The sequence below is a fragment of the Phalacrocorax carbo genome, assembly GCF_963921805.1.
Source record: "Phalacrocorax carbo chromosome W unlocalized genomic scaffold, bPhaCar2.1 SUPER_W_unloc_3, whole genome shotgun sequence".
In the NCBI taxonomy this organism is placed as follows: domain Eukaryota; kingdom Metazoa; phylum Chordata; class Aves; order Suliformes; family Phalacrocoracidae; genus Phalacrocorax; species Phalacrocorax carbo.
Window position 1 is genome coordinate 730,939 of NW_026990254.1, and position 13,100 is coordinate 744,038.

Sequence of the window (13,100 nt, forward strand, 5' to 3'; positions counted from 1 at the left end):
GGAGTCTTTGAGCTTAGACCGGGAAAGAGCTGAGGGGTGCAAGAAGGAGACTGTTCTTACAGTAACAACAAAATAGGGAACAGAGGCGGGGATTTAGGAAGAGGGGTGTAGATTAAATCGGCGGAAAAGGAAGAGAGGCTTAAGAATCACTGTATCGCGACGCCTAGGAAGTCGCTGCTGGTAGATCCGCCCCCCCCCCCCCCCCCCCCGAGGGAGGGAGGGAGGGAGAGAGAGAAAGAGCGAGCGAGCTAGGCAGGCAGGCCGGCCGGCCAGCCAGCTAGCCAGCCGGGACTGTTGGAATAGTTACCTCTTTGCTTTACCTTCCCATTTCTTTCCCCTATTTGTTGTTTATTTGTTTCGCGCTTTGGGGTCAGTGCGTAAGGTGGGAGGGACCTAGGCTAAGGCGACGCCCGAGCAGCCCAGCAGGAGCCTAGGGACAGGCCTGGGCTGCAGCCTCAAAATTAGGATGTCCCGACATGAAGGTGAGAGACCCAAGGCCGTGGGGTGGGGGTGGGGGGGGGGAGGGGAGGTGGTGGGGAAGAGATGCCCTTGAGCCATGTACGGCGTTAGGGCCTCGCATGCCGCCATGTGAGGTGGGTCAACATGGCGGCGGCGCCGTCTCTGAGAGCGGGGCCTGGGGAGTCTGTCGCGGAAAGTGGCCGTGGTGGGAGGAAGAAGGTGGCGGCCAGGCCTCGCTTTGTAGTGTCGCGGGAGGGGAGGTGGTGGCGGCCGTGACCATTACGGGTAGGCCTCGAGTCCCTTTTGTTGCCACTAAGCACGCACACCAGGCCCGTGCTCGCTGAGGTTGAAGGGCCTGTTGCAGCTTGAAGTAGATCTAGTCTCTATCATCCCTTACTAGCCTGCGACTCGGGCCTTGCCTTGCCCTGGACAAGGAGTGTGTCCGAGGCAGATAATAGAGGGGAGGAGACAGGAGAGCTGTTTATTTTCATTCTTACTTCACTGTTTAAAGGATGGGCCTGGAGGAATCTCTTTTTGGGGAAAGGAGGAAGGTGTAAAGGGGATGAGAGGTGTGCATCAGGGTGGCTTGCTGATGTGTCCTGGGAGTTGTGAATGGCATGATGTGAAAGGGAGAAGGGGTGCAGAAGGGGAGGCAGGCTTGGTATGATATGCTCCCTGTGAGGGGAAGTACCCCCAGGTTTCTTAGAGTAGGGAGGAGGAGAAGGGACTGTGGGGCATGAGGCACAGGGAGAATAGTGCTTGAAGGGTGGCCTGGCACCTAGGGGAAGTGGATTGGGGTGTGGTCTGGTTTGGTATAATGAAGGTGGTGGGGTTGCATGGCAGGTGTAGAAAGAACTCATACATGTCATTGGCTGTGGTATTGGGATTGGAAGAAAGAGTTTATGCAGTCTTTGTGGCCTTGTTCAGGTATAGTTTGTATTCTGGTAGCTTTGGCAGGTTGGGAAGTAATACATTCTTTTTTAGTTTTGTATTTTAAAAGAGGAAACATGCTGATGTAGTAGCAGTTTTTTTAGAGATGTCATCGTATAGTTATTTTGCATGTTTGTCCTTGTTCTTCTGTGTGTTTTTTTGTGTGGTGTTTTTTCTGTGGGTAAGTGAAGTGGATAGTTAAGGATTAATAAAAATAAGAAGAATGGAGAGAAAAAAGAAGGGAATTCATGTAGAGAGAAGTGGTGTGTGATATGTGTAAAGAAACTTGCTTGGTTTTATACCTCCTCTTACTGGTAGTTGCACTAGTATAAAATATTCTGTAGGAGTTCTGCTTTGTATCTTGAAAGGATAATATTTTGCTCTGTTAGGAACTAAATTTAGCACCTGTCTCCATACATAGTTTTGATTCTTCTAGAACTGTGAGAATAATCTTTTTTAAAAGGAATGGAGATATCTTTATTTAATCTTAATGTTTTGAAAGCAATGTGCTAGAATACTTCTATATTTGTGAGTTAATAATACTGACTTCTAGATGGAGGGCTGGTAGTTTGTTGCTGAACTAGAGTATGATGGCTATTCAGTGTATAGCTACAGCATTTTGTTAGTATGTGTGCTTGCCTATCCAAGACCAGTCTTGCCAGAATCTAATGCTTTTTTTTCTAGTAAAGGTACCAAATCCTCTTGCTTCTTTTCTGATTAAGAAAGGTTTGTGTTTGTTTGGGTTTTTTTTTGGTGGTGTGTGGTTTTTTTGGTGTGTTTGGATTTTTTTGTTGTGGTGTGGTGGTTTTTTTTGTGTGTGTGGTGTGTGTTTGGTGTTTGTTAAAAGAGGGTGGTGGGGTTGTTGGATTATCTGCATCCTGTGCAGATAATGAGGCAAATGCTAAGAACAGTGAGTAAAATAAGGCTTAATAAAAACCTTTTGTTTGTGGCTTTGTTGGAGAAAGTACTCTAAACTTCTGCTGTGATACATATACGTAGTATGCAATTTAAAGCACAGTAGTAGGATATGGACTTGTTCGATTGCACTGGTTAAAGCTACATGGTTTTAGCTGGGATAGAGTTAACTTTCTTCACTCTAGCTGGCATAGTGCTGTGCTTTGGACTTAGTATGAAAACAAGGTTGATAACACACAGATGTTTTCATTGTTGCTGGGTAGTGCTTGTACGAGTCAAGGACTTTTCTAGCTTCCCATGCTCTGCCAGGTGCACAAGAAGCCAGGAGGGGAGGGGGCACAGCTAAGAGAGTGGATTCAAAGTGGCCAAAGGGACATTCCATATCATGTGACATCATGCCCAGTATGTTAACTGGGAGGAGCTGGCTGGGGGAGGGAAGCAGCAATCACTTTTCCTTTTTATTATCATTATTATTACTATAACAATCATCTCTTATCTCAACCCACAAGTTTTTTTGTTGTGTTTTTTTTTTTTCTTTTGCTCTTCCAATTCTCTCTCCCATCCCACAGGGGTGGAGTGAGCAAGCGAGCGGCTGCATGGTGTTTAGTTGCTGACTGAGGCTGAACCACAACAGTCCTTTTAGGTGTCCAACGTGGGGCACGAAAGGTTTGAGATAATAACAGTTGCTGGTCACAGCATTGATTCACCTGTTCTCAATATTAATTTGTCCAATCTACACCATGCTGATTTTGAAGTACATGTTAAAAATTGCTGTTGGTTTTTGTAGCCTGCTGTGCTCTGCAGTGATTATAGATGTTTTGCCTAGGAGATTTGTTATTAAAACACTGGCCTTGACCGTTATCGGTTACTTAGGTCTTGCATGGAAGCTGTTACTATACTTCAGCTACCACCTCATGGAGACAATTAGCAATTATACCTCCTCCTATGAGAGTTCTTTTTATGGAGGAAATACAGAATGGCACCTTAGCTACCATCTTATATAATGTCTCCTCCTTCATTACAACAACTTTTCAGTATCTTGAACATCCTTGGGTAGTTAAGATACATCTATTGGTATTTCTTTGGCAGACTGTTTCGGTTTTGTCTAAGGTTAATAAGCAATTTCACAATATCATCCAGAGATTATATGATGTGTTGTTCAGTGTTACAATGTTTTAATAAAGGAGAATTATCAAAGCAGGTTGTTTTTTTTTTAAATGCATTCCTGATTGATAGAGGTTATATTTTGAGGTTTTTCTAGTGGATGTTAGGTTTTGATTGTAGTACAGGGGATAATGTTTTTCTATTCATCGGCAGAAATCAAAGCATGGTTTTGTTAAGAATTGGAAACAGGTACATCAATGTTCTTTGAAGTTGCATGTTTTAAAGCCTGTTTCTGGCTGTTCCCTTCCCTCGAACTGGCAAAATGGAAGAGAAGATCACTTGGGCACCAATGTTTTTCACTTGCTCCCCCAGGGCTCAAAAGAATTCCTTGATTTTACCCAGGTTGTGGCTCTCAGTGTTGTTCATGCCTACATGAAATAGTAATAGCGTATAGTAGTCTGTTTTCCTGATGAGTTGTGGCACCCTCTCAGCAACGTCTCGGACCTTGGCTCCTGGGAGGCAGCATACCTCTCGTGACTCCCTGTCAGGTCAGCAGATGGGTGCCTCAGTACCCTTCAACAGAGAGTCACCCACCATGAGCACTCGTCGTTTCTTTTTACGATGTCCACTGTGTGTTGCTGGTACAGTTTTCCCTTGTGGGGGACTTTGCGGACCTTGCTCATGGGTGTCCTCAGTCATTAAGGCTTCATATCTGTTTCTGATTGTGATGGTGGAGGGTGCAGGCTGATGTGGAATCCTGTGAGTCACCAGGGTCCACGGTGCCTCATTCTTGGCGGTGTCTGTCACAGGAACATGATTCTGAAGCCGCCTGTCTATCTCTGCCTCAGCTCCTCTAATACTGTGCAGCCTCTTAACCGTTTCCTGCAGTTTGGCCCCCTGATGTAACAGGTCATCAACCTGTGCACACCTTGTGCAGGTACTTACCTTTTCATCAGGAGAGGGGTTTGGGCATTTGCCGCAACCCACTGCCTGTACTGGTGTGTCCTTTCTTATCAGATCCGTCTGGGTGGATGCATCAGACATCTTGGCTTTTGCTGCAGGAACAGTGTTTTTAGCTCTGAGGCAAGTGCCCACCATTTCGCCAGAGACCAAAGCACTTGCCTGAACTGTAGACCTACAAGCAGGCTGCGGAGTCCCTTCTGCTCGAACTGCCGCGCAAACCGCTGCGCTGCACTCCCTACGGGCCATTTAAATCTCCCGCCGTTGCTTCTGGCAACACCCCATGCCGCATCAGCTGCCCGTCAGCCTCACTCGCGAGAGCTGCCGGCTCCTGACGGGTTCCTCTGCTCACCCTTGGGCCTCTTGGGTTTGACGAACTGCTTTGCCTGCCCTGATCTAGTGCTGAGCCACAGGAATTGCCCTTGCCGCCTGAATATCAAGCTCGTGTATGTAATTTCCTAGACTAGAGAACTATCTTGATGTGGTAAAACAGTAGGGTGATAAGAGTTGTACATTTCTGTGATGTGCATTCTTGAAAGGAAACTTGAGAATACAGCACATGGATGAGATCATCTTATGTGCAGCATCAAATCATAGAATGGTTTGGGTTGGAAGGGACCTTTTAAAGATCATCTAGTCCAACCCCACTGCCATGGGCAGGGACATCTTCCACTAGATCAGGTTGTCCAGAGCCCCCTCTATCCTGACCTTGAACACCCCCAATGATGGGGCATCCACTTCGTCTCTGGGAAACTTCTTCCAGTGTCTCACCACCCTCATTTAAAAAAAAAAATAAATAATCTTATGTCCAATCTAAATCTACCCTCTTTCAGTTTGTAACCATTGCCCCTTGTCCTGTTGCTACAGGTCTTGGTAAAAAGTGTTTCTCCATCTTTCTTATAAGCCCATTTTAAGTATTGAAAAGCCCCAATAAGGTATACCCCAACTCTCTCAGTCTTTTTTCAGAGGAGAGGTGTTCCAGCCCTCTGATCATTTTCATGGCCCTCCTATGGACCTGCTCCAACAGGTCCATTTCTTTTTTTTTTTGTTGGGGACCCCAGAGCTGGACACAGTACTCCAGGTGAGATCTCATGAGAACAGAGTAGAGGGGCAGAATCACTTCCCTTGACCTACTGGCCACGCTTCTTTTGATGCGGCCCAGGATATGGTTGGCTTTCTGGGCTGCAAGTGCATGCTGCTGGCTCATGTCCAATTTCTCATCCACCAGTATATCCCCAAGTCCTTCTCTGCAGGGCTGCGCTCAACCCCTTCATCCCCCAGTCTGTATTAATGCTGGGGATTGCTCTGACCCAGGTGCAGGACCTTGCACTTGGCCATGGTGAACTTCATGAAGTTCACATGGGTCCACTCCTCAAGCCTCTCAAGGTCCCTCTGGATGGCATCCCCTTTCCTCTAGTGAATCAACTGCACCACTTGGCTTGTTGTTGTCTGCAAACTTGCTGAGGGTGCATGCCATCCTACTGTTTGTCATTGATGAAGATACTAAATGGTATTAGTTCCATTATGGACCCTTGAGGAACACCACTCTTGTTACTTGTCAATGGCTCAATGTCCAAGTGGAAATCATCTGTGCATCTTATGCTTTTAAAGTAGGTGCTAACTACCGGAGGTGCATTTCATGTGAGGGTGAGCATTTCCTCACAGGCATCTGACGATTTCAGATTGCTCATAAACATACTGAGTGAAAATGACCCTTTTGAATGACATTTGAGTGAAGCTCAATAAAGAACAAGATAGGACTTAGTCTATTCTTTGGAATTTAAAATCGGAGCTGTTTGTTCTTTGGTGTTTCAGCTGTCATATCTCTTTCCCTGACATACTTCTATATTGTTACCTCATGTTTTTTCTGTATTTTCAGTGTGTCCCCTCCCTTTATTATCTAGGTTTTCTTCCTGAGCATCTGATTGCCTTTCTACTTCTAGCGGTCAATACATGTAAAAGCATACTATGCTTGCAACAAGAGAGCACTGGACTTTTCTTTTGAACTAACTTACAGCATTTTATTTCCTTTTACCTTTTTATATGTGGATCAGAGACTCATGCTTTTCCTGTTTCATGACATTAACATAGTCCAGAGATCACAATATTTTCATATCCTAGCTTCTATAGGCAGTTTTTACCATACTACTATTTATTATTCAGTTGTGAGCCTCAATCAAATCTATATTCTCTCCTGTTATTTCTCAGATCTACTGGGTCTTATTTTGCCACCTAGCAGACTTTTTGAGTCCAAAGTGCTGACTGTATTTCAGTTGTTATCCAATTCCTTTAGCTAAATATAGATCAAATAACTTGTTTCTCTGAATAAGTGAACAAGACTAAAATATACTGCCTTAAAGATCAAGGGGAATCTTAGATAACCAACTGTGATTTTTCTGAATGTGACTCTATCATATAAAAGGTATAATTGACAGAGTAGCTATTTCTAGATTTCTAGGTTTATTTAAAATCTCCTAATTCTCAAGCATTTTGTAAGCTTTCCTTTTCTAATAGGTCACTGAAATAATAGTCCTGGTGAAGATTTGTCAAACTTCTATAGTTGACACACACCCCCAGCCCCCCACCCACCCCTGTTAAAATACTATTAAATAATATTATACTATTCTGTGCCTTTTCTTTTTGTAGTTGCACCTTGGGGTCTGAGTATATAATTAGGCATCGTGAGACCTGGATTTTGTTGCTCTCTTTGCTTGTTTCTCAACCTATGGAGTGGGATATGTGTGTTGATGCAATGAATTATTAAATACAATGTTGCATCATATATTTCAACCTAATAGTATAATAAAGTTTGTGTTTTCAAAAAGCTATTTCAGCAAATAAAGGAGATTTTCTCTGTAGCATAGAATCACTTAAATTTAGGAAAAAGCTTTTTGGCTTGAAGTTTAATGTTCTAATTTTTAAAACTTGGTGTGTATGTGTCTTGTTCAGTAAGTCAATTACTAAATTTGGGATTCTGTATTAAGCCTTTTGAAAGGGGTTTATGTTGAACATAAAACCACAGTGACTATTTTAAGGGAACTACTTTGGAGTCATTGTCCTCAAATAAAAATAAATGCTCAAAATAATGGCCTTAACATGTTCTCAGTTTCTAGACATGCAGAAATAGATGATTTTTTTTTAAATTGCATGTAATTCTTCTGTTTTGTAGAAACAAAAGTAAATTCTCTCTTCTTGTAATGAAATTTCCTAGTATGATTTGGATTGTATGGCACTAATAGTGACGCTGATAAACTTGTATTTCTTAATCGTTCCCTACAGTATGTTGATCCATTGCTATCTGACGTTGACAAAATTATGAATTTGCTCTTTTCCCAGCTGTAGTCAGTGATGTCTCCAGGTGTGATCTCATGTGCCCAGTTCTGGGTTCTATAGTACAAGACTAACGTGGACATGTGGTGTAGTTGACACCCTGATGCCATCCAGAGGGACCTGGAGAGGCTTGAGGAATGGGCCCATGTGAATCTCATGAGGTTCGACAAAGCCAAGATTTTCCTGCACCTGGGTCTGGGCAACCCCTGGTATCAATACAGGCTGGGGGATGAAGGGATTGAGAGCAGCCCTGCAGAGAACTTGGGGATACTGGTGGATGAAAAGCTGGACATGAGCCGGCAATGTGTGCTTGCAGCTCGGAAAGCCAATCGTATCCTGGGCCGCATCAAAAGAAGCGTGGCCAGCAAGTTGAAGGAGGTGATTCTCCCCCTCTACTCCACTCGTCATGAGACCCCACCTGGAGTACTGCATCCAGTTCTAGAGTCCTCAGTACAAGAAAGACCTGGACCTGTTGGAGCAGGTCCATAGGAGGGCCGCAAAATTGATCAGAGGGATGGGACATCTCTCCTATGAGGACAGGCTGAGAGAGTTGGGGTTGTTCAGCCTGGAGAAGGGGAGGCTGTGGGGAGATCTTATTGCAGCCTCTCAATACTTCAAGGAGGCTTCTAAGAAAGATGGAGAGATACTTTTTACCAAGGCCTGTAGCAATAGGACAAGAGGTAATGCTTTTAAACTAAAAGAGGGTAGATTAAGTCTAGATAAAAGGAAGATGATTTTTTTTTTTTATGATGAGGGTGGTGAAACACTGGAAAATGTATCCCAGAGAAGTTATAGATGCCCCATCCCTGGAAACATTCAAGGTCAGGTTGGAAAGGGCTCTGAGCAACCTGATCTAGTTGAAGATGTTCCTGCTCATTGCAGGGGGGTTGGACTAGATCATCTTTAGAGGTCCCTTCTAACCCCAACTATTCTGTGATGTATTGGAGTGAGTCCAGCAAGGGCTACCAAGATAGTTGGGGATTGGAGCATGTGATATGTGAGGAGAGGCTGAACAAACCTGGATCTCTTGAAGAGAAGGCTCAGGGAGATCTCATTGCTGTCTAAAACTAACTAATGGGAGGAAGTAGAGAAGATGGAGCCAGCTTCTTCTTAGAGTTGTGCAAGGATAGGACAAGAGGAAATCAGCAACAAGTTGGAACATGGGAAATCCTGATTAGATATAAGAAAAAACCTTTTTCCCTCATGAGGGTGGTTAAATGCTGGAACAGGGTCCCAGAGAGGTGGTGATATCTTTGTCCTTGGAGGTATTCAAACCTCAACTGGACAAGGCCCTGCACAATCTGCTTTCATTGGCCCTACTTTGAGCAGGGGGTTAGACCAGAAACCTTCAGAAGTCCCTCCCCACATAAGTTATTCTGTGGTTGCATCAGCTGTGATCCATAGGTCAGTGATAGCTCTTGAAGTCTTTATTGGTATATGTAAAGTTGTTTTGTCATTTGTTTTTACTGCTTTCCTTGTCCTCATGTACTGTCAGGGAGGAATGTTTAGGCACTCTATGATGAGAAATAGGTCCGAGGCATGTAAAAATGATGCAAGACTGTAAGGGGATCATATTTTGGTTACTTCCTGTGTATGCCAACAGGAGAAAAATTAGAAAATTTCAATGACGATGCCAGTGGGTTGACCCTTGCTTATGAGACCAAGAGAAAGCAAGATGGATGTGTGGTATGGTAGGCAGATATTTGGGTTGTGTATTTGGGGAAAGTACAAGCCAATAGCTAAGAAGCATGTGCAGTGGTGAGTGAAAGAAGGTGGGGAGAGGAATGGAACATGTTTAAAGCTTTACTGAAGTAGGCATGAAAGTTCTTGAGGTTTATTTTAAAGACTGTACAATTCCCATATTAAAGACAGTACTTTCCTAGTATTGTTTTTCCTTGTAAGCAGTTTTAGTTTCTGTGGGTGCATTATCTGACTGAAAAGAGAGATTCTCTATGATGGTGAGTAGGAGTGGTTGTGAAGCCATTCTCTTTGTTATGTTTCCATTGTATGAAGATGTCTGAGAATTTCTCAAGGTAGAACACAGGTAGTATTTAAATGATCCAGCGTAGGTTGTTTTTTTCTATGTTCTACTATAATTTTTTTCAGTACACTTGTATTATTTTGGGTTCAAAGAAACCCTTATTTTTGCAAGTCAGCCCATTGTCTGTGTGTGAGACCTGCTGAGAGGAGTCAACGAGAGAGGCTCTCCTTATATTACTGTGCAGACTCGGGTGGTGGGGTGGGTGTGTTCTGCTTTCAGGGATATAGGTCTCATAGGATGCAGGGGAAGAGCATTTTCGGATTGTGCAGGACTTAGTATGGGGTATTTAGGGGAAGACCGAAAGGCAAGGGAAGGGAGGTATCAAGGTGAATTGGAGAGGAATAAACATAAGAAAATAGAGGGATAAGGATAAAAGGCCTAGCCACATGTAAACAGGTTGCTGATCAATGTAGTCTGTCTTGTCTTCTTAAATTCCCTGTTTTTCCTAGGTGAGGAGGTTCTCTATTTTTACGTGTACGTATAGAGGTCTAGATGCTAGTAACTGGAGAAGGGGCCGTGGAATTATAGGAGCTTATGAGCCTGAGGTCCCAGAAACTGGAGTGCCTTCCAGTTGTGTGGGTATGTGTAATAGCTAGTAAACTTCAAGCTGGGCTAGCTGGAAAGTAGGATGAGAGGCTTGGGAGCCAGGTATCGGAGAGGTTGTAAGTCTGGGCCAGTTACTGGAGAGACCAGAGGGTCTGAGAGACAGCCACTAGAAAGATCATAAGTCTGGATGAGCTACTGAAGAGACCTATTTGTGTGTCTGCATGTGTCTTTGTGTTGAGGCAACTGGAAGACCAGGGGATCCAGGGGCCAGCTACTGGATAGACTGAGTGTCTAAGGCCAGTTACTGGAGGAATCCACAGTATGTGTATGTGTGCATGCATGAGGTGTGAGTATCAGCAGCTGGAGTAGGGCTGCAGGCCTTGGGAGTTCATGTGCCCAGTTGCTAGGGATGGGGGGAGACTAGGGATCTAGGGGCCAGCTATTTGGAGGGATTCATATTGTAGAATCATAGAATGGTTTGGCTTGAAAGGGACCTTTAGAGGTCATCTAGTCCAACCCCACTGCAGTGAGCAGGGACATCTTCAACTGGATCAGGTTGCTCAGAGCCCTGTCCAACCTGACCTTGAATGTTTCTAGGGGTGGGGCCTCCACAACCTCTCTGGGCAACCCATTCCATTGCTTCACCACCCTTGTAAAAAAATTTCTTCCTTATATCCATTCTAAATCTACCCTCCTTTACTTTAAAACTGTTACCTGCCCCTTGTCCTGTCACAATAGGCCTTACTAAAGAGATTTCCCCCATCCTTCCTATAGTTCCCCTTTAAGTACTGAAAGGCCAGAATAAGGTCTCCCTGAAGCCTTCTCCAGGCTGAACAACCCAACTCTCTCACCCTTTCTTCATAGGAGAGGTGCTCCAGCCCTCGGATCATTTTTGCGGCCCTCCTCTGGACCCGCTCCAACAGGTCCACATTCTTCCTGTGCTGAGGGCTCCAGAGCTGGACACAGTACTCCAGGTGGGGTCTCACCAGAGCAGAGCAGCAGAATTACCTCCCTTGACCTGCTGGCCACACTGCTTTTGATACAGCCCAGGATATGGTTGGCCTTCTGTGCTGCAAGTGCATTTGTTGGCACATGCCCAGTTTTTCATCCACCAGTATCCCCAAGTTCTTCTCTGCAGGGCTGCTCTCAACCCCTTCATCCCCCAGCCTGTATTGATATCTGGGGTTGCCCTGACCCAGGTGCAGGACCTTGCACTTGGCCTTGTTGAACCTCATGAGGTTCTCACAGGCCCACCTCTCCAGCTTGTCCAGGTCTCTTTGGATGACATCCCATCCTTCAGGTGTGTCAACTGCACCACTCAGCTTGGTGTCATCTGCAAACTTGCTGAGGGTGGACACGATTCTGCTAAGCCATTGATAAAAATATTAAACAGCACTGGTCCCAGTACAGGCCCCTGAGGGACACCACTTGTCACTGGTCTCCATCTGGACATTGAGCCATTGACCACTACCCTCTGGATGTGACCATCCAGCCAGTTCCTTATCCACCGAACAGTCCACCCATCAAATCTGTATCTCTCCAGTTTAGAGAGAAGGATGCTGCAAAAGATACAAACCATATTTTTCACAGTTAAATAAGCAAAGAACTTTACATTGGTAATACTGACCATCCAAAATTTATTCTTTTATGCCTGATGCCCTAATCAGTCTATTTATCATTATAGTCTACTTTTCTATAGTATATAGTCTATAGTATACTATATAGTATACTATATATACTATACAGTATGTATACTATATACTATATAGTATAGTCTATAGTGTATAGTATATAGTTCTATAGTATATAGTATAGTCTATTTTCTATAGTAGACTATAGTCTACTTTTCTCTGAGTTAGTTTAAAGAACTATTAATAAAGCACTTCCTCCTACAGCACACAGATATATATGACTGTATTCAGACCACTGTGGACCTTTGCATTTAAGAAAAAAGTGAGGTGTCTTCTTAAAATATTACATTTAACACATCTAAACATTTAGAGGATAACAGAAGTCATAAGCTGTAAGCAAAACTTACTTACAATAAAAGTTTTTTTCATACCCAATAACTTTATAAAATAGAATTACAAACTTGGACAATGCAAGGACTTGTAATCAAGCAGACTGTGTTTTAATTATCTGATGTTGTCTCTCAGTAGCCTTATCTTTCAATTAAGATAATTTATTCTTCAAATACCATCACAACATGAAAGCTTGCTTAACTACTATAAATACAGTGCATTGCTGTTTACTTAAATTACTGTATCAGCACAGAAAGACTTATGTGGCAGCATAAGAATTGTCACTGTACGTGGTCTTACTTAACATTTCTGTTAGTTTGGAAATTGGTAAACAGCAGATGAATTTTATGAACAGAGAATACTTGAACTGAGGAGAGCTCTAAACAGTAACAAGTGCAAGAAAATATTAATAGCAGCACCCTAACCCTGCACTCCTTAAAATCAACAGTGAAGTTTCTCATTTAATAGCATGGGATCATGGTCTTGAGGTTTTTGTAGTTGTGGAAAGGGCAATAAAGATTCAGCTTGGGAGAACACAGGCTGAAGGGGTGGGGAAATCACCTGAAAATTAATTTTATAGTTAGAATAAGTGTGAAGAGAAGGAACACAGAAATTTCTAAGGGTAGACAAAACAAAAATTAAGAACTGACATTTCTCTGTTGAGTCCTACAAGGCTTAGGGGTTGTCATCTTGAAGAAAAGCTCTGAAGGTTTTTAAGAACTTGCCTTAACACACAACAAAACACACACAGAAGAGTGACAAAAAATGAGAAAGCAAACAATGGGAACAAGTGA

At 43.5% G+C, this 13,100-nt stretch overlaps 1 protein-coding gene across 3 annotated transcripts in view; it reads left to right on the forward strand.

The window, feature by feature from the left end:
• The first annotated feature begins 205 nt into the window (after positions 1–205).
• LOC135310855 (E3 ubiquitin-protein ligase KCMF1-like) overlaps positions 206–13,100 on the forward strand; it is a 55,124-nt gene continuing 42,229 nt past the window's right edge. For 2 of the 3 annotated variants that reach the window (XM_064439917.1, XM_064439914.1), the window contains exon 1: positions 207–482. Coding sequence is in view for 2 of the 3 variants with exons in the window: in XM_064439914.1 (XP_064295984.1) it covers positions 467–482 (16 nt within the window). In the remaining variant the exon portion in view is untranslated. Of the gene's footprint in view, positions 483–13,100 lie in introns of all 3 variants that reach the window. The other variant, XM_064439916.1, reaches the window with a different exon arrangement.